General features: G+C 39.6%; 1 protein-coding gene across 1 annotated transcript; it reads right to left on the bottom strand.

The window, feature by feature from the left end:
• Positions 1-7,789: 7,789 nt before the first annotated feature.
• Positions 7,790-18,377, bottom strand: abhd15a (abhydrolase domain containing 15a). The gene is made up of 3 exons (XM_029445669.1): positions 17,412-18,377; positions 10,598-10,950; positions 7,790-9,805 (listed from the first exon to the last, which is right to left on the bottom strand). The coding sequence occupies exons 1-3, from the start codon at positions 17,958-17,960 to the stop codon at positions 9,145-9,147; spliced, it is 1,563 nt and encodes a 520-aa protein (XP_029301529.1). The 5' UTR covers positions 17,961-18,377; the 3' UTR covers positions 7,790-9,144.
• Positions 18,378-23,901: the final 5,524 nt, after the last annotated feature.

Raw genomic sequence — 23,901 nt, 5'->3', positions numbered from 1 at the left:
GTCCCTTTCAGGCCCAACAAAAATGAAGCTAGTCCGTATTAGCTGATGGAAAGCTAAACCGCTCCTCGCCAGCAAAGAACGGCCACACCCTGTATAACCCATTTAATGTGACAGTTAAGGAATTTGCTGCAGGCTAGCCACAAATACTTGTAGCGTGAGTCCGAGATACTTGTACGTCACTTGCAGCATAAATTGCGGAGCTGGAGTCTGTTTTACTGAAAACAGTTTTCAACATGTTGGCTCCTTAAATACATTTTTGGAATTGTTGAAATTCTTGTATCTGTAAATGTTGTAAAACCTCATAATATAATTATACTGTGAGATTATACACCAAAGACGTCTTAGTTTCCCTTGTTATAGGATTTCTAGGTCAGGACTGGCTTTCATGTGACATGTACTGTTGCATGTATGTTGTCTGGAAATATCTGAGTTTCTATTGCTGTTTGCACTACAAACAACTTTTAAAAATCAATTGTTTGACAAATAATTACAACCAATTATATGATTACAAAGCAAATAAAGAATCCTATAATTTAAAAGTAATTTGTAAGATACTGTATTTAGGTTGCTCTGATTTCTTGCCCACTCCACGTTGGAAAGGTTTGACAGAGCACCCACTGAGTCACATGACCAGTAAAGCCTATAAACATCATAAAATACAAAGCTTGGAAAACATAAACTGTACATTGTCAGCGGATCTCCAATAACATTTTACTCATTGTGGTTGCACTTCTTTCTCTTAACTCCTTTTACGCTGAAATCTAGAAACATGAGCTTTTTGACCCATGCTGTACTACAACACAAGAATACAGATGATATCACATTTTCAAAAACATTCAATCTGAAACGGCACAACACTGAAGTTTACTCTTTTATTCCCGTGGTTAACAAAATAACTGTGACATTTGCTTTGTGTTATCCCAACATTTGCTGGAGAACGTGTTTCCTCATACTTTCTGATGACCTTGCAAGCAGTTGATCAGCTCAGATTTACACTAACATTTAATCTACTAAATCTACTAAAGCTGAAAGCTTACCAACCTGCCCCTGGCACACAGAGAGCAGAAAATACATTTTTGAATACACGTGTTACACAACTATATTGTTGAAATGCAACAATGCAAGCGGTATTGCCGGGTAGGTTACTCTCACATACTTGTTTTGTGGCAATATTGCAGGGTTTGAAAAATCTGGTACTTATATTATGTTGCTGCTTATTAGACATTTATTCCTCCCACAATTCCCACATAATGGAACCGTGTAATTCTTGCTCATTATCCGTGATCAGGCCACCAATGCTGATTTATGGACCAAAAGCAGATGTAGAATGACTTATCTATGTCAAATAGTCTTTATGGTCTTACAGACAACATCTGGTGCCGTTTATTTATGTAACTGCACAAACACAATATTCTATTTCTGGGTTAGTTAATTGGATTTCATTGCTTTTAAGTTGCTGCATTAAATAAACATTAAGTAGGATATAATGCCACCATCAGACAGGCTGCAATCCAAGGTGAGCATCCACACAGAGGCTCAGACTAACAACCACATGGTACACTAACATGCCAATTAGCACTAAGGTACACTGTTCATGTGACAGCTGACGTCAAACCTACATGGCGGACACATGTTCTACTACCAACCGAGTATGTAAAGACTGATGGCTACATTCGGTATTCATTCAGCAGCACACCAGTTCTGGAAATTAAAATAGAAACAATGCTGAAGATAGAAAAACAAATATATAAAAGTAAATAATTGGAATGAGAAAGACCACAATGTGTCACTGAAAGCCTCATTAACTAGTTATCCTGTTCTCTTGCATATTGTTACGCAGGTGCCGTCTTGTCAGTTTTTTGTATAATATTTCTGCTCTGTGGAGTGTAAAGAATTAAAATCATAAGTCAAGTTAAAAATACATCTGATTACAATCAATTTAATTATATAGCTTGTATCAATGCAAGTAGTTATAACTAATCAGTAAGCCGTGAACTTTGCTTCTCTTCACTGTGGAGTCATGTGACACACAGTGACATTTTCATCAATGCAACATTTCAATGGAAGATGACCCGTTGTTTCCTCAAAAGTACAAATGATCAATATTGAATATGCAACAATATCAAAACTTAGTAATATGCTTGTATAGTCAGTTCACCAGATATTACATAATCTAGTAGTATCTATGGACATATGTGTGCTAAGTCCAATTTGTGTGACTCGGCAGGTATCTATTTGAACCGCCAGCATAATATATTCCCCATGTGCTGAGCTCTAATTTTAAACAAGGTGCTAAATATACGGACGGTTTCCAAGCCAAAAGCAGAGATAGCTGCGTCATTGTGTCTGTCAGAGCAGAGTCAACCCCTGGAGAAATCTGCGCGAGGAACATTTCAGGGAGAAACCTTGTTGATGGCGCCATCTGCCGGCCGCTGCAGCTGGAACAGGTGGTCTCCATGGCGACGTCAGATGACATGGTTGGATAGTTTGGATGGGCAAGTAGGTCGAGTGATCTTGATAAAGGCATCATTGTGAAACCAGGTCACAGGGAAGCAGACAGTGTTTAAAGGATTTGTGGATGTAAAGCTGCACTGAATAATGATGCGATCAGAACACTGCAGTGGGTTTGTGTGTCATTGCTAACAGACGGTGCTTTGCTTCATTTATTTTACTTTTGCTCCCAAAGCCACTTTAAAACTTTGCAAGAAAATATTTTTTTGACCCAAACCCCTAACTCGGATTTAACCTTTTTAAATTAACATCTGCTTTCATAAAAAATGGTAAAATAAACTTATTATAAATACCTTTTTTAAAAGTATAATACTACTCTTATCCCAATAAATGTAGTAGTGTGTCTTAAAGCCTATCATGCCACAATCTTATACTTCTTGTAATACTCGATACTTAAATACCTAAAAAGTATACTAAATGAATGCTGAATTTTGACAATTACATAGACCATATTGTTATTTTGTTCACCAAGGAAATCTCAGTATCTATTTTTAAATAAGGATTACATTTTATTGTGAATTGAACACACACACCATCTTTAAACTGCTGCAATTGGGACCAGAACTGTCCCCACAACATCCACAAGATGGTGCCCCTGATCAAAGTAATCTCCAATTTGTTTAAAACATTTTTACAGCTGCACTTTAAAATACTTCTGTAAGAGAACTAAATAGAAAATATGAAAGCGATAAATGATATCAAGAACATCCAAAGTGAATGCCTCACCAAAACCCAAATTATGAATCCCAACAGGAAGAAATGTTACACATGTAATGTTACATAAAATTGAAATGGCAAACACTTTTACTCCTATAATAGGAGGTAATGAAACTCACAATGTTCTGATACAGCTGTATTTCAGAGAAGCTTAGTGGACAGTAGTCTCACTCAATAACCCCACTGGTAAATACTGCATTAGACATACTGCAGGTGTATCGTAAATACTTTACAGCCTCACATTTCATAAAAGATTCAAGTAACAACTTGTTACTGTATGTAGTTACAGAGTAAATATGCCCTGAATTGTAAAAGACAATGAGAGTTAAACGCAGCGCTATTTGTGGTCCATTTATTCCATTATGTTTTTCATGCGTAAATAGTGTTTAGTCTTTGTGCTGAGCTCTAAAGCCAAAGCCAACACGTCACACAGAATTAACAACAAGCATATTGTATATACAGCAGTAAATACAACTCTATTATACCTTATTATTACTTAGTGTTTATCTCTCTCTCTCTCTCTCTGGTCTGTCCACTACACTGTCTCTGGTGTTTTATTTAAGTTATACACACATGTAAACACCAGAGAGGGAGACAAGAACTCATGATCTGTACAGTATACCTCTTTTGGATACTGACGGAGAAGCACAGAAACACCAACACACTCTTATTCCTCACTTGTTGATCACCATCCAAACCAAGTACAATTACGGTGCCAGTGACCCAAACCTAAACATCTGTTTTTGTATTTTTGTTGGCCTGCTGTTTGCTCCGTTCGCTCTGATCACATTTAGTTGTCTTTGGCTCTGAAGAGACTCTGATAACGTCATGCTTTAAGCTCAAATGTCTCTGAAGTGACTCAACTAAATATCAGGACTTCCTGCTATTTTCTGTGAAACAGACGAGTCAAAGCTTTGACCACACACGCTATTAGATCATCTTTAAAACTGTTTCTAAAGGGATAGGCACTATCTTTAAAACTCTACACACTACCCACCTTACACCAAACCAGCAAAACATTAAACATCTCAAACCAGTTTTGCAACACTCACACAAATCACCAACTACACACCGATAGTTAAGGCTTTTTATTTTTCTCTGTGCAGGCCATAGCAGTTTGTGATAAAGTTGTTTGTGTGAACACACATACACACAGGTATCTAAATGTGTAAAGTACACACTGAAATTCATTTTGCATCCTTACAGTCTTACATTGACACTTTTCATAGACTTACAAAACACATTCATGACAGTTACAGTAGACATATCTCATCATATCTATGTTTGGTTTAGCAAACATGTGAGAAGTCAGAAGAGGTACTGCTATTAGCAGGTCTGAGCGGTGAGTTGTGAGTTGTTGAAAGGATTGTGCCGCAGGTTGACTAATTCTCTTTGGACACGTTTGGATTTCATTGCTGTTTAGTTATACTGCTAACGGAACAATCTTACCTTATTCTCACTCTTCTTCCTCCTCTTCCTCCTCTAGTTCTCACCCCTCTTACTCTCTGTCCAATATTTACCTCCATTGTCCAAACCAAATGTTTTACCTGTGGGCAATTTATAGAGCTCAAACTCTTATTGGTGAGTGAACTCTTTATTATCTAAAAGTGTTTTCACATGGGTCAGTGCAGAAAGGCAATTGGCAAAATAGTGAAGCAATGTGGAGACCACAAGTGTGATATTAGATAACATGACTGAGAGTATAGCAGAGAACAGGCGTAGTCATTTTCTACGCTGACCAGATCAGAGTTTTTTTGTTGCTCTTCTTTGACCCTGAACTGATTTCATGTTGATTTTGGGGAGAGAGTCTCAGTGAGTCAGTTCTCATTAGAGACTATAAAAACATTCAGTGGAGACATTGGCTTTCAGAAGTCGTCTGTTCTGTTGATGCTGTATGTAAGTTGATCTACAATATAAAGAGTCTTTAAGAGACAAATGCATCAAGGGAATAGTTTGGGATATTCACTTAATCGCTTCCTTGATACCTCTCTCATGTTTGTACACTCAATTGTAAGCTAGGAGATGGTTAGCTTAGCTTAGAATAAAGACTTTAAACATTAAGTAGCGCTTGTTTAATTAGTAATAAAGCCAAAGTGCAGAAACAACACATTGGGGTTTTTACGGGGGTGTCACCGTGAGGCTGTCAAGCCACCAGCAGAGACTCTAGGATTTCTGCACCCGACTGAAAACAGTACATTACCACACATTTCATCGTCAATCATTTTTACATTCATACTTCATCTTACCTTTGGCACAGAATTAAATAGGCGTATTCCACAAATGTTGAACTTCTTTGTTGAAAAAAAGTCTAACTTTTGCTTGACTGTGGCATCATGTGTCCATGTTCTGTATGTAAATATGTTGAGCGTGTACAAGTGATGTGTTCGCAGTAGCACAAGTAGAGGACACTCATAAAGTCAACACACTGACTCAGTATTTCGGTCAGTTACACAGCAATATCTATCTTCATTTAATTGTTTTCGCTTGTTTTATTTAGCTAATATTATCCTCCAAAAGCTACTGCTCATACCAGACCAATGAGGTTGTAGCAGCGAAGCCCCTGAGTGTACTGAACTGAGAGATGGAATTATGAATTCTGCTTTTTATTTGTCGAAAACACACACATACAGTTTTTCATATAGTATTGCCTCAAGCAGTTTACTGAATATGTTGTCAATTCCAAATCTCGTTTGTTGAATTTATACCTGAATGCAAAGATTTTCCTATTGTGTATTTACTATATAGGCTAAATGCCTCAGCCTCATTGTTACCTCTTTATTTCCATTCAGATCATTATGCAGTAACCAATGTGTATTTATGAGATGATACAAACATATTTTCTTCTGGTTGTCCCACTTCAACAAATGCCCAACAGAGCGTGAGCTGCAATTTAGAGAACCTATGATTTAGTGTAATCAAAGTGATGGGAATGTCAAGCTCTTTCTTAATTAAATATCAATCATTTTAATTAAATCAGTCTCTGATCAACGAGGCAGATCGTTGGCTCGGAATTGAATAAGCAAAGTGGGAAAGGGCAATTCAATCTTAATAGCTTAATTTGCTAGAGGCCAATGAAAGCCGGCGTTTATTGCAGGGAAAACAGTGTCTACTTTTGGTTGTAAATTATGAAGCTTAATGTCAACAATAAAACAGGACAGGTTGTATAAATCCCTTTTTTTTGCATGGCACCCCTGCTGTCATGTGTGCTCTTTTTCAGCATGTGCTGGCCAGATTTCCTTTCCTGTAATAAAAAAACCCACAGACTTATCTTTATTAGAGGCCCCAGAAGTGTACAGTTTATTCTGAAATAACGTGCCAACAACTAGTCTCAAACACAAAAGTGAAATCTGCTAAAAGTGCATGAAAGTCCGAGAGATGGCTTTATTTCTTTTACTCATGAAGATATTTATGTACAAAATGCATTGCAATTGGTACTGTGAGCATATGTTATTTATTTATATTGCATGGAGATGTTTGTTTGCCAGTTATTAACAGAAATCACATCAATTAGGACATCAGTGATAAGATCCATGTGCAATGACAGGCACAGGCTTTACTTGTCAACAGTGTACAGTTTTTAAGCCAACCAGACATTCATATTTGATTATTAAACGCTTTATTAAAGCACACTAAAATACTGTCATTTTATTATCACTTACATAAGACGGACTGCTCCATGAAACCGGGTCAAACTCTAAAACCGTATACATGAAATTAAAGGCCTCTGATTTCACTTATTTTTTTATTTTTTTTGGAGGAACCTGATGATTAAAGGGATTCATTTAAAACCAAAGAGATTTCAGTTTCACCGCAAGCCTGAAAATGTGGACACAGAACTGCACGTCCCTCCACAGCTGCAATACTGATGATGACTTGTCAACAGTTACAAACAGTGTCGTTATCTACAGCATTGTACATGTGGCAAACAAGTCTAAATACCCAATAGGAAATTAAATAACTTTTGGAAAATCGTATATACTGTATATGTATATATATATATATATATATATATATATATATTTTTTTTTTAAATATATATTTCTGTTGAGTTCATAATAAGCCAGATTCTGGCTTGTTATCACTTCAGATTACTTTAATCAAAGCATTATCTTTATTAATAATAGTATCATTTAAACTGTGTGTGTGTGTGTGTGTGTGTGTGTGTGTGTGTGTGTGTGTGTGTGTGTGTCTCACCAGCAGTTTTTGTTTTGTGTGGGACTGAGAATCTTCCTGGAGATAATGAGCGTCTATAAGTATATCCTGCATGGATGTGACAGCTTGCATGTCTGTGTGCGTTTGTGTGTGTGGGTATTTATGTGTATCTGTGTGTGTGTGATGGCGAGGATGCGTGTTGACAATGTGTCTGCTGGCACACATTTTGTGTGTGTCTGTGTGTACACTGCTGTGTTCCAGCTGTCTGAGTGGATAAGGCTCAGTGGGCGGACAAACACTGCAGTGAATGTCGTACGCACGGACGCACACACACATACACACACACACACACACACACACGCACACACACACAGCCTAGGAAAAAGTGTGGGGACTGTGCTGTAATAGGGAGTGTCTGTGAGCATTTATTCAGTAGGGGTTTGACAAAAGCACAGATTTAATACGATGCACTTTAAAAATTAAGATGATGTAAACAAAATAATGAGATTATTATTATTATCAACATGCTGGTATTAATGAGTTATTTACTTTACCTTTAGTGCGAAAATAAATGCTATTTTCCAGAACATTTTGTCCACACAGTGTAATAAATCCCCAGATTGTCATCTTAGTATGTTATATTTTTTACTTTTTAATTTCATCTCATGATATAAAACATTTAACAGGCGTATCGCATGTTTATAAAGCAACACAAATCAGTGGACGAACAGTGCATGGTAGTTTTGGGTCCTGATGCTTTCTACTAACCTCGACGTTTTCCTGCTTATCAAACTGTTGAGCTGCTCTTTGAAGTGTTTCTTCTCTGAACACTTTTAACCCAATATTCATTACTTTGTCTCATTTTAATTTGTATAATTTATTAGCTTAATGCACAAGAATAAACCCAAATAGCACAATTCCCAGGGGCTTGAGAGATGTTTCAAACAACATTATGCTAATAAGTCTTGAACACTCTATCTTGGTGGGAAACCAGCCTCCATCACAGCTCCACCTCCTTCAGATCCAGAGCAGCCCGGGGAAACCTTGGAGCACAGAGTTTAAATGATGACGTGCTTCCACCCTGCTCATTAAAACATCATAACCTCATGGCACAGATATTACTCACACATAGGCCTTCGTTCCTCTATTTTGGGCATCACAAGACATTTCCCAAAACAGAAAAAAACATTTAATAGCATACTCAGTAAACTTTCTTTAATGTGAACAATAACACTGGATGAGTTCATTAAACTCTTAACATTCAGCTCAAATTCATTTAAAATTTTCACAGGATTGTTATCCCCTTTCTATTCTAAGCACAAGACTTTCAACACTTACGTCCTCCAATAATCAGTGATAAAAAGAATAACGGTAAGATACTACAGTAAGTAGGTTACAAATATCTTATGTGACTGTGTAAAACTTGAGGCAGAAGAATTGATGAATCAATAAATGCCTGTGTGAGAGAATCCTTCAGCTCTAACAGCTGTCAGTGAAGAGATTTTTGTATCAGTCTGTAGAAAAATATATAGCCACCCATCTTGAGAGTTTAGTGTCAACTGTTTCAGCAGTTAACCATAACAACTGCATGCAAACTTGTGGCCTGTCATGATCTTTTGTCCGCCTCGGTGTTTCATGGCTCACATCAAGTGTGTGAGAAAAACACACACTTAAAATTACTCCATGACATCAGTCCTTCACATCCCAAACCTAAACAATATCAGAAAGCATCAGTGTAGTCTATTAACTTCCATTAGGCTCCCCTCATCGTGTATAGGACCTCTGCCAGTTGTAAATGGCATGGATATTATGGGAACACGCTGGCACTCTTTTACACGTACTGACGCTGCGGTGGCGAAAAGCCCTCCCACCCGCGCCTCCCCCCAGCCCCCTCCTCCTTGCTGCGAGCTGCTTCGTTCTCTCTTCTGCAGCGAAGAAGTCTGTGGTTGCCCTGAAGAATTCCAGCAGAGCTTTGTGGCTCCAGTTGGTCCGACGGCTCCCCATCCCACTGTTCGGTGCAGCCGCAGAACTGACTGCACCAAATGCACCAGCGCCGCTGCCCTCGGACTGGGTGGAGAAACCACAGTGACTTCCACGGTCAGTCAGGAGGAGGAAGAAATGTGGGTTCGTCTCAAAGAGTTCCAAGGGTAACGTGGATTGGGCGTCACCGCGGACTGGGTCATCCTGTGCGCACACGCTCAGAACAGGAATAGCCACTTCGTCCACGTCTCTCAAGGGCTCATTGCGTTCCCAGTAAACATCCCAGTTACCTGAAGTATTGCAGGTGCTGCTGGTGCCTGTTGCTGCTGCTGCTGCTGAGCCTGCATGTCCAGTCTGACAAAACAACGCCTCCTCCAGACCACGCAAGGAACAGCTGGAAAACAGGGTCTCTGTCTGTATGGTCTCACCCAGCACCGTCTTATACCTATCAGAGGACACACACACACACACACACACACACACACACACACACACACACACACACACACACACACACACACACACACACACACACACACAGGTACTCAAAAATATACAAATGAAACAGAGACAACAAGGGAAAACCAGTAAATCAATTTTGAAAAGCTGCATCGGTCTCATATTACCTCAGTGGCATTGATTCGAGAAACTCTACCTGGGTCACGACTTCTCTCAGAATCAATGACATGACACTGAGCAGGCCATCTGTTGCTATAGTAACTTGATTGTCTCTTTAATTGTCTGCGCCTTTCCAGTAAATGGTTAGAGATTACTTGCATCTGTTTTTCTTACAATCTCCTTGTAACCATGTCTCTCTTTTATCTTTCTTGTCTCAGTGTATTGTGCCGGAGATATTCATAGCTTATTCTTTATGCAGCAGCCTTACAAAGCTGCGTTGTTTTTCAACATGTTCTTGATACCCACCTATTGAAATATAACCTACGTTGTATGTATTTTTTCGTAGTTCTGGCGATCCTTTTTATGGGTAAGTACTTAATATAATTGTTGATACCTGGGAACGTGATAAGGTCATGAAAAAGAATATGAGTCGGACGATCAGGCAAGTTTTTTAACAAACTCCCAAGTTAGCAAAACAACTTTCTGGTTAAACTTTGACCGACCCTACTTGCCGTAGTTGTGCACATATTTTGCTTGTGTAAGGAGGAATTGTTGCTGACATCATCACTATTTTACTCATGCATCCCTCAATACCTAACCAGCATGCATCCCTCCATACCTGCTGAGACATATCTTCTGGTAGAGTACCAATGCCCACTGCAGGGGCCAGCACAGCCCATTCTCAAACCAGCTCTGACAGCGGAACACGGGCGACAGGCAGACGGCCGCCGTCACATAGCTGGATGATCCACACTCTCCCAGGTAAGAGAGGAGAAGGCCCGACCCGGTGCTCTCACTCACTGCGTACAGTCTTCCTGCAGGCTGTCGGTGGCGAATGTAGCGCACAGCCTCGCGCAGATCTGCAGGGTCACCAAACTGCTGCAGCTTGAGGGTGGTGAGCGGGGTGCCGTTGTGGCTGCGGCGGTTGAAAACTGCAGGTAGGTATCCATGGGACAGAGCCATTTCACACAACTGTAGAGAGAGCGGGGGGTGGAGAAAATAAGTAAACGGATGTCGATTTGTCATTAAAAATGTTACAGATTCATGGCATCATGGAAGGTTTGCTCTTCTGTATTTTGTGTGTTAGCGCCTTTGAATCGAATACAGAATCTTTAACCGTGAGACAAAATAGGAAAGGTATGAACACCTTTATGTAACATTACAGAGAAAGGACATTAATGGTTGATATACGATATATTTCGCATGCACTTTGCCTACATCTTCATTTGTTGTCTCTCTGAATGGGCTGGTCTCTCAGTTGTAATGCCACATAATGCCACATAATGCCTCCTTTTAGAAATAGGTTTTCCATTTTGTTCCACAAAATGTCTTAGTGGAACCTGAAAGTGGCGTCGTAATACTACTTTTTATTATATGGAAAAAGAAATAAGCAGTTTCCTGGGGAAGTGAGACCTCAGTAAAACTACATGATTAAGTGTTGCTCTTTAACTGTGCTGCTTAACCACAGTACACTGTTATATTACAGAATAGGTTTAACTATCACTATCACTATCAAGAGTGTGAGCTGGTACCTGGAGAGGTGCCAGTTTGCACTTGAGCAGGGCACCAGACCCCCACGCTGCTCCCCGGGCGCCGTGTAATAGCTGCACACTGCTCTTAATACTAAAATTGGTTAAATGCGGAGTCTAATTTTCACTGTGTGTGGTGTTGTGTACATGTGTGATTATAAAAAGTTAATTCCAAACAAATCCTCTAATTCCATATCCTCAAAGTTTACAAACTAATGTGCACAAAACAGCAGCTTTGAGCGAATGTCTCTGTGAAGCATTACGTATGAACTGATGGGAATAATGAATTACAATAACAAGCCAGGTATCGAATGTGTCTATTCAAATCTGTAAAATACTCATCTGCTCACCCAAAAGCCTTTTTATCTTTTTAGCTCAGGCACAAATGTTTAGCATCATTATATTTTTGCTTTGAAGGCTCTCGAGAATCTGACTCTCCAACTTAATGGTTCTGCTGCATGTTTAAAGTAAAGTGCAGCGGTGTTAAGGAAGGAAAGCAGAGTAACTGTCTAACTTCTTGTTGTAGCCTTGGCTGCTGATTACTTCACTGTAAACATCTCTTTATTTTCCAAATCGTGTTAATCATATTAGTAAGTGTTTGTAACATATGATAATATAATATATGACATAATTCAAATATATCCTAAAAGTAGAGCAGACAAACAAAAATACTCCTGACTGCATCATCAGACTTATTTAAATTACACTAAAAAGCTTTCCATGCCTGAAAAGAAGAGATTGTTCCAGTCAAGGCTCTAAAAATTACCTTCATAATAAATTATTCAATCCGTTACAGTGTCTGGAGACACTGCAGAGGATTCGTCTCCACTCTTCCCTCCGACGTAGAAGGAGTAGAGTTCAGTTCTCTGTTTCTTTTACCGAAGTTTGTGTTCAGGAACAATGTTTGTTGCTTGTGCAAATACATTGTCGGATTTGAAGTTAGTTACATTCTGCTTTAAATCTGCAGAAATCCCTGTGGCATGCAGGGAGAGCTGCAGAACTGCTACATTAAATATTTACCACCTGAGAAAGACTGCAGTAGGATTTTTTGGTTGTTTTTTTATGAAAACAGGATTTACTCAGCCAAGGCAGTGTCAGAGAGCTGTGAGCAGAGCTAATACACCGGAACATCATTCATTATCCCCCTCCTAACTCATTCCATAGATAACATGTTGAATTATGAGACGAGAGGAAGAGCAATTTCAAATGAATATGAATCACTTGAGTTCAGTTTTACTCCCAAAGATATTGATAGACATGATTAGACGTCATCACCCACAATAACGGGCACAATGAGTAACGACTGCTCACAACACTAAACACACTTTAGGACGGATCAAATTAATGGAAGAATCCAAAGATATTGCAAAGCCTGTATCTGTTATACAACTACAAATCTAATTTTTGTTCGGAAGCAAAGCGATAATTCAATAATGTAATATTGTTTGGACAATCTGATAAATTCAACATCTTGGAGGGAACACTTGTCCGGATTGCTTACTGAATTGGAATGTAACACAGGTCTTTTTTTCTAGATCATATTTGTGCACATTAAGTGTCTGTCAATACTTTTCCTAAAATGCTATGTTGGCACTGTGAATTTGTCTCAGCGTCATTGCAGGAACAGTAAGAACCGAACAACAGCTACTCTGGTAGTTTTCTGCCAGAGATGATAACATATCAGCTCAGTGACAAATTCCTTCAGCAGGGACACTGGATAACATGCCAGCTCTTGTACACACTGGCCTTCTTACACACACACAACACACACACACACACACACACACACACACACACACACACACACACACACACACACACACACACACACACACACACACACACACACTCTCTCCTCCCCCACTGTACTGAAACAATGACAAAGACATAATTACATGAACAGCTGTTACATTAACTATCTCAACATTCCCTTCATATTGAAAGAGGTGATCTACTTCTGTGAGACCACCCCTTGTGTTAAACAAACTTCAGCAGCTTAATCACGACATGTTGCCACAAATCAAGTTCAATTAAGGATGTTATTCGATTAGAAGCCTTTTAGAGGCACCAAAGCGTCTCACTACAATGTGCTGTCCTCTATTCAGGTCAATAGTTTCCCTAAATACTCTTCAACAGGCCTGTGATACATTTCTAGGGAATAGATTTGCTCGTTTGAGTCGGACATGTGCAGGAGAGCGGCCAACATTTAAGAAAAAAGGAATAATATTGTTTTTTTGTGCCAATTTTGTGAATAATTTGATGCTCAAATGCATCCTGTAACACACTACTATGTGCTCACCCAATATGTAGATCTCTTCTAAGCATTTCACTGCGCTGCTAATGAACTATGCTAGTAAATTGCTGACAGTTCAAACACATTCTATATTAAAGGTTACTGTATTTGTTATATGATAAATGCAAACTTTATAATTAAGTGGTTGGCAGTTTCTAAAATACTAGTTGTATGAACCCTAGCTAAACAAAGCAGAGCATCCATCCAACATGGCAGCCCTGCTGGAGAAGAGTGGTAACTTAAAATAAATGATACCCCTAGAATATAAAGTGTTGTGAAGTCTTACAAAAATGATGAACTTTGAAATATATTTTCGCAGTTGTAAGACTTGTTTATCCCCCCCCCCCCCCGCTCAATTTCAAAGTGATAAGCATCACATACAAACATTCAAAGGGAAGAGTAGCTATGAATTATTGAGGATACATGCCTGAACTGAAGTCCCAAACATTTATCAAGCTACTGTGGCTCCTGTTGCATTGTAGCCTCCATAAAAATGCATTTTGCCATAGTTGGTTTGTTACATTGGTCTTATTGTAAAGTTTAAATACATGTGTGGTCCTTTCTGTCCATATTGTGAGGTAAATGAGCATCTATTACTTTAGTGGTCGGTAAAACATTTGATTTCTTGTGATTTCTTTGATATGATAAGTGTGGGGACAAATTTGCATTTTACTGAACGTGTTGGGAAATTATCTCTGTATCCCTGTGTCCACCCCCTCAACACCAACTCCAACCATTTTCTGAACGGTGCAGCAGGACAATTATACACCCAATATGTAAAACATACAAACACCTTCAAACTAAAGCTGAAAACCAGCTTTTTACACACATTGTCATTGATCCATTTCAAAACCAAGAGCCAACATCAACAGATAAGTTACTGTCTCATTGTAATGTTATATAGACATATACATTAGTATATCCTTTTTGGGTCTGTTTGCTCAATGTTTCTGTGATTGAGACATTTCCAACACAAGGCATGATTAAGTATTAATACTCTTTCGGACCTATTCATCATTTTTAATGATAAAACTTTCCCACTTTTACTACACGAGTGCTAAACTTATTATCCAATCCCAAAAGGAGTTTGGAAAATTCCAAAACTGTTCTCTCAGCAATCAGAAAGTGACGAGAAATGGTGTGAAAAACAATTATCTAAGTGTTGAATGGTAAATTACACACAATGGCCGGATTACAGGATATCACACCTCATATCATATAAGGAATGAAAAATACTTGATGTAAAAATGAGTGCCAGAAAGAAAATGCTGAATAAAACATAACTAGCTCTAGAAATAATGTTAAAACTGTTCTGTCAGGAAAGTGTGACGCAGGTAAATCATATGAGGCAAGGCGGCTGCAACAGCTCGATGTTTGCCTGCTGGATTGTTGAAGGCCCTTTCAGCACATTGCTCTAAACAGGGAACAAAGCCCACTGAATGTGGGGCTTATACACACTTTCAGTGTATTAAATAGGTCTCTTTGAGTGACCTCTTCTGGAGTTGAGGATAAAAATTGGTTGGAATTGAGTTTGATTGACAGGAGGGGGTATCTGTAAATTCAGACTTGCTTGGACTTTAATTTAGATAAATGCAGTGCTACTTTAAAGGAATAATTCAACTTTTTTGGGAACTATGCTTCTTCACTTTCTTGCCGAGAATTCTGAGATCGATAGCGCTCCCACTGCAAACACAAACTGATTTTACTGCGGGGTTATATGCTGGATAAGCACATGTAAAATCACAATGTGTTATCTTTACATTTCGGTTTATGTACGCATAAAAAAAACTAAAACAAGATATAATGCTTTCATTGATGAGCTTTAGATGTGCCGGTAAGAAGATCTTGTTAACTTTGGACTAAGCCAGCTAGCTGTTTCCCCATGTTTACAGTGTTTATGCTCTTTGAAAATACTGTATACGACTATTGTCTACTACCATTACGTAAATGACTAGTAATCATGTGAAAGCACATAAAACAAAGTAGCATTACACAAACTGAGAGTAAAAAATCTGAATGATTTAAGAGGCGAAAGCTCATTCATAAATTCATGAGCTCCTGAAATGTGGCGTGTAAAAGAGAAGGGGACAGGGACCACAAGCCCACACACTCCCAAAAAAGAAACTACACACCCCCCTCTGTTTCGTCTCTCTGTCACAGATATAGACCCACGTGTGTATTCCCACGCAAACATGAGCTTTTTTTTTAAAAATCTTTCTCTCTTGCACACGCACACACACACACACACACACACACACACACACACACACACACACACACACACACACACACACACACACACTGGGTTATGTGCAATAGTGACAGGAGCAATCTTAATTGGTGTATATCCCTTGTGGTGCCTCAGCCCTTCCAAGCGTAACTGTCTGACAGCTACTCTCTACTTCGATGATGACCCAAAAAAGCATGAAGCACGGATCCGTCTGAATGTGACAATTACTTATCATCTCTCCATCATTTTGCTTTTTCCCTTTGGTATAGCTTTAAGTCACCACATATTTAACATATTTTAATGTTTACTTTCTATTTTTGTCTCTCCATTTTTTCATCCCACTTCTTCTCCTCTCCTCTGTCACCCTCTAGCCTTTGTTTTCTTCTTTTCTAAAGAAGTTATTCACCAGATTAATGTCAAACACATTTGGTTTTGTGTTGAGGTCTTGCAGAGTTATATGACATGGGGCTGGCAGCGAACCTGTGACGGATTTGCACACAGAGCTAACAGTATGAAATGAAATGAGATAGCACGATGCCAGGTGCCCAGAGTGGTGAGAGCCAACAGGCAGTCATGTAAAGCAACGCTGCACTTCCCCAGGCCCCTCAAGTTAAGCGATGCTTTGTAATCCCTCACTCAATTACCTCAGTCAGTGCATTTGAAAAACTAGTGCTGCCTACGCATCTGCTCTTTTCTTCCAACTAAGTGAACCAAATGGCCATTGTTGGTTTACACTGGCATCTTCCCTACATCTCCAAATCTCTAAATTACTGAACATCTGACTTCTCTTTTGACTGTTTGTTTTGTGTGTCTCATTTTCCCTCTGAATTTGAAAATGATTTTCTCTGTTATTGTTTAGTATTTCTGCACTTTAGCTATGACAAGCGTAGAATGCTAATTTTGTATACATATTGAATAACAGAACACAATTCACTGTCATGCAGCTGCTGTACTGTAATGTTCACCATGTTGACTCATGCTGTGGAAAGCAGATTAGAGACAAAGAGAAGCTATAAAGTTCATGGCACAATTTAGGATGCATCTCATGTGGACATCCTGACATGTTGCCAATGAAACAGATACAAATGAGTTTCTGTATGTACTGATTCAGAAACAGCAATATGAGGCTGTTAATGTCTGTAGACACTATGGAAACTGATCTTTCTAACATTTAGGTTATCAGGGTGTGGACTATTCAAAGTGTATCTATTTGGTTCTGTTTACCATCAGCTGTGTGACTTTTCTTTATTTTATTCTATAACTTTTTACAAACTTCGTCGTGTTGATCTTTTGTATGAAAATGATTAATGTAGTCACTCAAGTCCTATCACCATCCCTATAGGATCATTAGTGAAGTATGTGAGAGAAGCCAAGAACGCACCTTTAACAGATTTCTAGTGATCTTCCCAAAAGAGTTTGGGATGATGAGCAGAATGGGACTGGTGGAGTGACTGGAAGTCCTGCGTCGTTTCTGGTAGGAAGGCACTGCCCAGTCCAATGCCACCAGCCCATCATCGCTCAGCTGCAGGTTGTCACGCACAAACTGGACCGGGCAGTCGTACGGCCAGCACGCCTCGTACACACTCTGGAGAAAGGCGCTGGCCCGCCAAGTCCACCCGACACACGGCGAGTAATTACTGAAAGCCCTGCAGTGTTTCAGGAGATAGTTAGCCAGTGCAGACGGTTTGCAGATCAGTGCCACAGCGCATGCTTTCTCATCACTCACGGCACCCGCGCAGGCTGCCTGGGCACCGTCGCCCTCCTCTCGCTCTGAGACGCACCTCCCGGTCTTGTCCTTTTTTGCCTGTTGTGAAATGCTCAGTCCCTGAAGCAAGGCACCCGACTGGCTCTCCGTGCCAAAATATTTGGAGCCTGGCCAGATTAAGACCACCAGGATCACAATGCACAGAACCACAAGCCATTCCAGCATTGGCACGGTTGAGGAGAGCAAAATGAGCAAAACACGGGCAGTTCCACACCGTATTCTGAATCTTAAGTTTATACGTATACATTTACATTATATAACACAGTCCACAGAAACATGCTGAATCTAACAGTGAGCTGATCTTCTGTCTTAAATTGATTCTCAGCTCGTCAGTGAAGTTTGGGTGCTTCCCTCCGGTGCCAAGGCGCACTAGTACCTCTTCTTTGTAGGCGTACTTTCTCAGTTACGCAGACTCGTTCCAGCTCATTCCAAACTCGGCTTCATCTTTCCATTTCTGCAGGCACTATTATTTGACGAGGAGATTCCATCCGGGATTCATGCATCCAACGCCAACTGGTTCATTTACCGAACATGTGCAGGACTGCGCTCGACCGGCACTTCAACCCAACAGCTGAGAGCGCACGAAATGTCTGTGATCATTGCAAAGCGCAGCTAAAACTGGAAACGCCTCCCTTCATGTCCAACCCCCCTCAGAGTGAACAGGTACTCGGTGCACGTAATCTCTGTTGTTTTTAGCCATCTCCTTGATTAGGGTACTTTCAGTACACCTAGTACAAAGAGGTACAACGAGTGGTTTTTTTTTTACACCAAGACAATCTCTGAATATGTCTCTCTCTCTCTCTCTCTCTCTCTCTCTCTCTCTCTCTCTCTCTCTCTCTCTCTCTCTCTCTCTCTCTCTCTTCCTCACTCTTTGACAGACAACGAGATACTTGCCACTAGAGTGTAGTGCTCATGGTCGTTATTATCAGATATGAGTGAATTCCTTCTGAATTAATTTGGCAACATGTGCACACTTGTAATCAGAGAGGAGCTATTATGGGCTTCTTTGGTAGGGACTATGTAAAGTTTCTGTTGTGTAACAAAACAATTTGAAGTTGACTTCAGTATCAGTTCTGTAACTTGTAAATTGAAGGAAAGTATGACATGTCTTCTTTGGACTTGCAGATTGTGATGCACAGTGAGCGCTGCAGACATCCAGTTTGATTCAAACTTTTAACAAATACAACAAAGCACATTCATTAATGACTAAAGCAAGGAGAGAACAAGAACATTTTATTCGCAAAGCAGATCTGTTGGCGGATATAGGGCAAATGGAGATTATCATCTACAAATGAGTCTTCTTCTCCTCTGTGTCAAAGATGAGGCATGTGAGCAACAGGCAAAAATAATTCTTCCTCACTTTTAATCACTTTTTTGCAAGCTTCACATTCTGAGGCACAACAAATGGAAGCCAAGGATGTTTTCATTATGTTAGTTGAATCAAAGGTTGTTATTGTAGAAAACGGTGGAATATTTAATCGACATCTTAATGAGTCACAAACAAAGTTAAGTGCTACTTCTTTTGCAAGGTTGATAGATTTCATGGAAAGCTGTAGCTGCGCCATCTGTTTTTGACAAACATGTTGTGTTGGACACTCATTTAACCGATGCCAGCTTTACACAGCGCTGCGGCCTGCCGAACATAAATGGATGGTGAACCAGTGGGGTGTGTGAGCGAGAGTAAACAAACCCAAGCTGAAAGTGACAAGACAGTAGATCACTGTGTGTTTGTTCCAATGTTCAGTGCCACACCATTCCTGCGGTGTAGTTAATGGAAAATGAAAAACAAATGGCAAAATGTGAGATGCCAAGCAAACGAGAAGAGAATTAAGACAAATGGGTGGATGTGAGGATCTCGGAGACACTTTGAATGCCAGAGCAGATCAGCTTACGGCTGGTGCATTAGAGAGCTTGGGGAAATTGTATTATGTTAATTTAGTCAGTATGCAGTTCCAGACACTGTTCATGAGACACTTCCCATTTGTGCGTGATAACCGTCTCAGTTGTTTCAAGATTATCCCCCGCTGTTATGTAATTTTAGAAGCTCTGCGGTGGTCTATTAAAACAGTTTTATCGGTTACTTTAATAACACCGTCTGAACACTTAATTCCTAGAAATATTATTTGCGTAACTTTGAGTTATTGCCCTTCAAGCAAAACTTGCATCAATGTTTTTTTAATTTCCTAGAAAATATTATTTTCCTTTTTTTAATATCCTGAAAATAACTATATGTTTAATTACCATTCTGCTATTCTTATATGATATTTTCAGAGGTTACAGTTAGTCTGAGCTGCAGGTGGAGCTGGATTTTCTCTATCATGATTGTCAAATCGGCCTTGACATGATCAGATTTTAGCCAAAGCTCGAGATAAATGAATTAAAGTCACCAAGGGGAGCACAACCTGTGCGAAACGTTTACTACAATCATCTCGTATTTTCGGTTTGATATGACCTATGGTTAATTGTATTTTGGAAAATCACAAGGAATAACCTCAGGAACACATTAAATAAAAATGCATTATGACACACTGTCTATCAAGAGCTGAGTGAGGCTGAGAGCCACTTAGTCTTAGAGCAAAATATAATCCTTGACACCTGTACGTCACCTCTTGTATCATGTGCTGCATGTGTGGGGTTGAGCTACATTTCTCCTAAGCACTTGTATTAAACTTAAATGTGTCAGGCGTATTAATTGCAGTTTAATATCCCTTCTCATCATGGATCGAAAATAGATGTAAATGGGCCTCTTTTGCAAATTTCTGCAACAAATAACATGCATGTGAGGAATAGTAAAAGGAGGCATTCATGCCAGAACACAGTCGATGCTCCCAAAAAGGTCACAACAGATAAAGAAATATGTGTAATACAATAATACTGTTTGCACTGATGAGAGGAGATGAGGAAGAAAAGGGTCAAAGTCCATTTGAACTTTGGGACCAGATACAAACAGCTAGATTAGATTAAGTTTGGACTGACCGGGTAGAGGGGATGGGTTGGACGTTATATCCCAGGATAACTCGGTCAAAGACCCTGGAAAAGGTCACAAAGGTTGTTTGAAAAAACAAACAAACACGACTGTCCTGTGTTTGAAGACCCTAACCCTCGTCTTTAGGTCATTCCATATTTAAATCTAAATTAAAATATGTAGGGACACGGTTTTGTGGAACATGCAGCCCTCAATTCTGTCAGTGTTAGTATTGTTACCAAATTAGAGGCATTTAACCACCAATTGAAGGAGAAGAGTGCAAGAAAGATTGGAATAACCTAACCCTGTAACTTGTAGTCATTGACCCCAGATGACAAACTCGAACACACGCAAACACAAACACACTTAATCTGCAATCAAACTGATTGTGGAGTCTTTCCCCAGGAAGCTGACAGAACAGAAAAAGAACTGGGCTGAAAAGAAAAACGTAGCCTAGAGGTTGCACTTTCTCTCATTAGATATTTAATGAATGAAGTCTCCTGGCTGCGATTCTGCTGAAATGTACACATCTTTACTGTGGCAGAGTAGGTACAATGAGTATACAAGTCAAGTCAATTTTCATTTATATAGCGACAAATCATAACCAAAGTTATCTCTTGACACTTCATATAGAGCAGGTCTAGAGCTTACTCTATAATTTACTGAGACCAAACATAGCATTCCTCCCAATGAGCAGAATCCACAATAGAAATGTGTGCATTGTTATCCATGATTTAATAACATAGGATACAACCTAAATCTTGTGTATGCTTTTCTTTTAAAGCAATAGTTAGACATTTTGGGAAACGTACTCATTAGTTTTGAATTGTTTTGTTTTTTTAGCACAGCTGGCTCCACTAGGAATTCAACCTTTAACATGGCAACCTCTAACCCACTGAGCTCCACTGGGCAACATCAGCAAACAGCATTTTAATGTGTCCATTACCCAGTGTTTTCTTTACTCAGTTTATACTAAAATACGAATACAAAATATAATATAAAAAAGACAAAAACAAAACAAAAAAATGCCACTCAGTTGAGTTTATAGCCATACAAGTAAAAAATAATTATAAATATCCCACATAGAAAATATTTAACTGCTATTTAAAGAACAGGGGGTAGGGCTGGTCAAAGGGGGTTCAATTACAGCAGAGAAGCGATGGTAAATAAAAACGAATTCCTTTCTTTTCATGGCCCAATATGTAGTTCACTACTCCCCAACACTGCCATCATCATGATTAAGAGTGACCCACTGAGACAAGAGGCTGTGTTTAAGTAAGGCTACTCAAAGTGAACAGGAAGCAGGAGTAAATGACATTGAATCGAAAGAGAAGAAGACAGAGAGCACCCTGTGCAGCTCCATGACTCATTTATATGTCTTTAGATCTAATTTGTGGGCCCAGCCAAATATCCCTCCTCCACATTTTGAATCTAGTTGCCTCCTTGGTGAGGATGCAAACTATCTGTGGTCCCTTTGGAGGATTAAATACTGAGATTCTTTAGTCTGACCACATAATGTATCAGTAAGAATGGAGGCTGCTCTGTTGGTCTCACTGTCTCCTCCTTCTCTCCCTCCTCCTCTCCAGGCTCAGCCCCTTATGCCCGGTCACCATGGCACAGTCACAACCTTTAACATCATAACAAACAGTGACTGTGTCACGGCTTCAAACTCATTGCTGTAATTCTTGGGAACGGGAGTCACGTGGGCTCAGACGTGGTTTCGCTTTTCTCTTTGTTTGATTGTTTTCGAGGTAAACTCTAAATCAGTACACCAACTTCCCACCTGAGCAATAACAAAAGGAGAAATGTTACAGCAAGTCACCTCTCACCCAACCTCTGTAACTGCAGCCATATGCAGAACTCTTGTTTAGGTTAACTTTTTCAAACATCGATTTATATGGTGTTTCAGTGCATGTCCTTCCTCTGAACCCCGACTCTGACGTAGGTCTGCTGTTGACTGACGCATACCCATGATCAAACAGATGTGTCCACTTCTCTGGGTGAATATTTGATGGGCTGCAGTTGTTCGAGGAATGGAGGACAAACAAAACAAATGTCTCCATTTTCACACACTCGCTTTGCTAACATCAATAAATCACATATGAATTTAGAGCATAAACGTCGCTCTCAACAAATGTCACAAACAAAAAATATATCAAATTAACTGCAGATGTTTTTGTCAGTCGTGAGCAGACCATCCAGCCACAATTTTGCAACACCACCTTCTTGCACATATACACGACCACATCCGAAGTAGCGGCCTTCCTGCCCCATTTAAACTTCCTGTGATTAACAATTCAGCTCAGGCAAAAAACCTACTGGCAGCTTACTAACCCATCGAGATGAAGATTGAACAGTAAATCATATCTCGTATAAGCCACACAGGACATTGTTTAATGTCTGTAAAAACAGAACCGCTTAGTATTTTGAACCTTGAACTTCACTTTTTGATCATTTACAAGGGAAATTCGGCGCAGGTGTTTATCATAAGTAGTCTGTGATGACATTATTTGATATACTATCTGAAATGTTTGCAGCAGAAGCAAAGACCCAGTCAACTGCAATATACCAAAACCATAAGCACTGTTCTAATTGTAAAGTTTGTCAACAAGAAAGCTAATCTGAGCTTTATTCTCAGACATATTCATTCTCCAAGAGTGGGGCAACAAATATAAGAGACGAGAGAAGCTGTTGGTTAGAGGTGCAGAGGCAGTTAAAGAAGGAAGAGACGGGGGGGATGAAATTATAACAGAACGAAACAAAAGAGACACAAAGAGGTAAAAGAATAAGAGACATGTACAGAAAGCGATATGTTGAGGTGGTACAAATAAAAGGGACAGATACATATGCAGATTTATGCAGATGTGCTCTGACTGCTTTTTTGCCTCTTGACCTTTTTCTCAGCGGAGATGAGTGAGTTTCCTCTTGGAGAATAGATTAGACGGAGATTAGCACATCTTGGATGTCAGTACAACAGTCTCTTCTCCTGCCTTTCCCGTGGTCTCTTCAGTAGATCAAGTAGAGGGCATGCCAGCCCATGTAAACAAAGCACATCAATGTTATCAAGCATTCATGAATCCCAACAGTTCACTGAATAAGAAGCCTGAAACACATTTGTTAAAGGGCCTGAAAACCAGTTTT

This window comes from Cottoperca gobio, chromosome 13 (assembly GCF_900634415.1).
Source record: "Cottoperca gobio chromosome 13, fCotGob3.1, whole genome shotgun sequence".
Lineage (NCBI taxonomy): Eukaryota > Metazoa > Chordata > Actinopteri > Perciformes > Bovichtidae > Cottoperca > Cottoperca gobio.
Note: the sequence above shows the minus strand (reverse complement) of the source record. Positions and strands in the feature narration are given on the sequence as shown.

Bases quoted from the DNA above. Each gene is read 5' to 3' on its own strand.
- abhd15a (XM_029445669.1), bottom strand. From the start codon at position 17,960: ATGCTGGAATGGCTTGTGGTTCTGTGCATTGTGATCCTGGTGGTCTTA. The intron at 10,951-17,411 runs GTGCGTTCTTGG...CTCTCTCTACAG, and splicing joins TCACTAGAAATCTGTTAAAG to TTGTGTGAAATGGCTCTGTC. The intron at 9,806-10,597 runs GTATGGAGGGAT...GTCCTCTGATAG, and splicing joins CAGAAGATATGTCTCAGCAG to GTATAAGACGGTGCTGGGTG.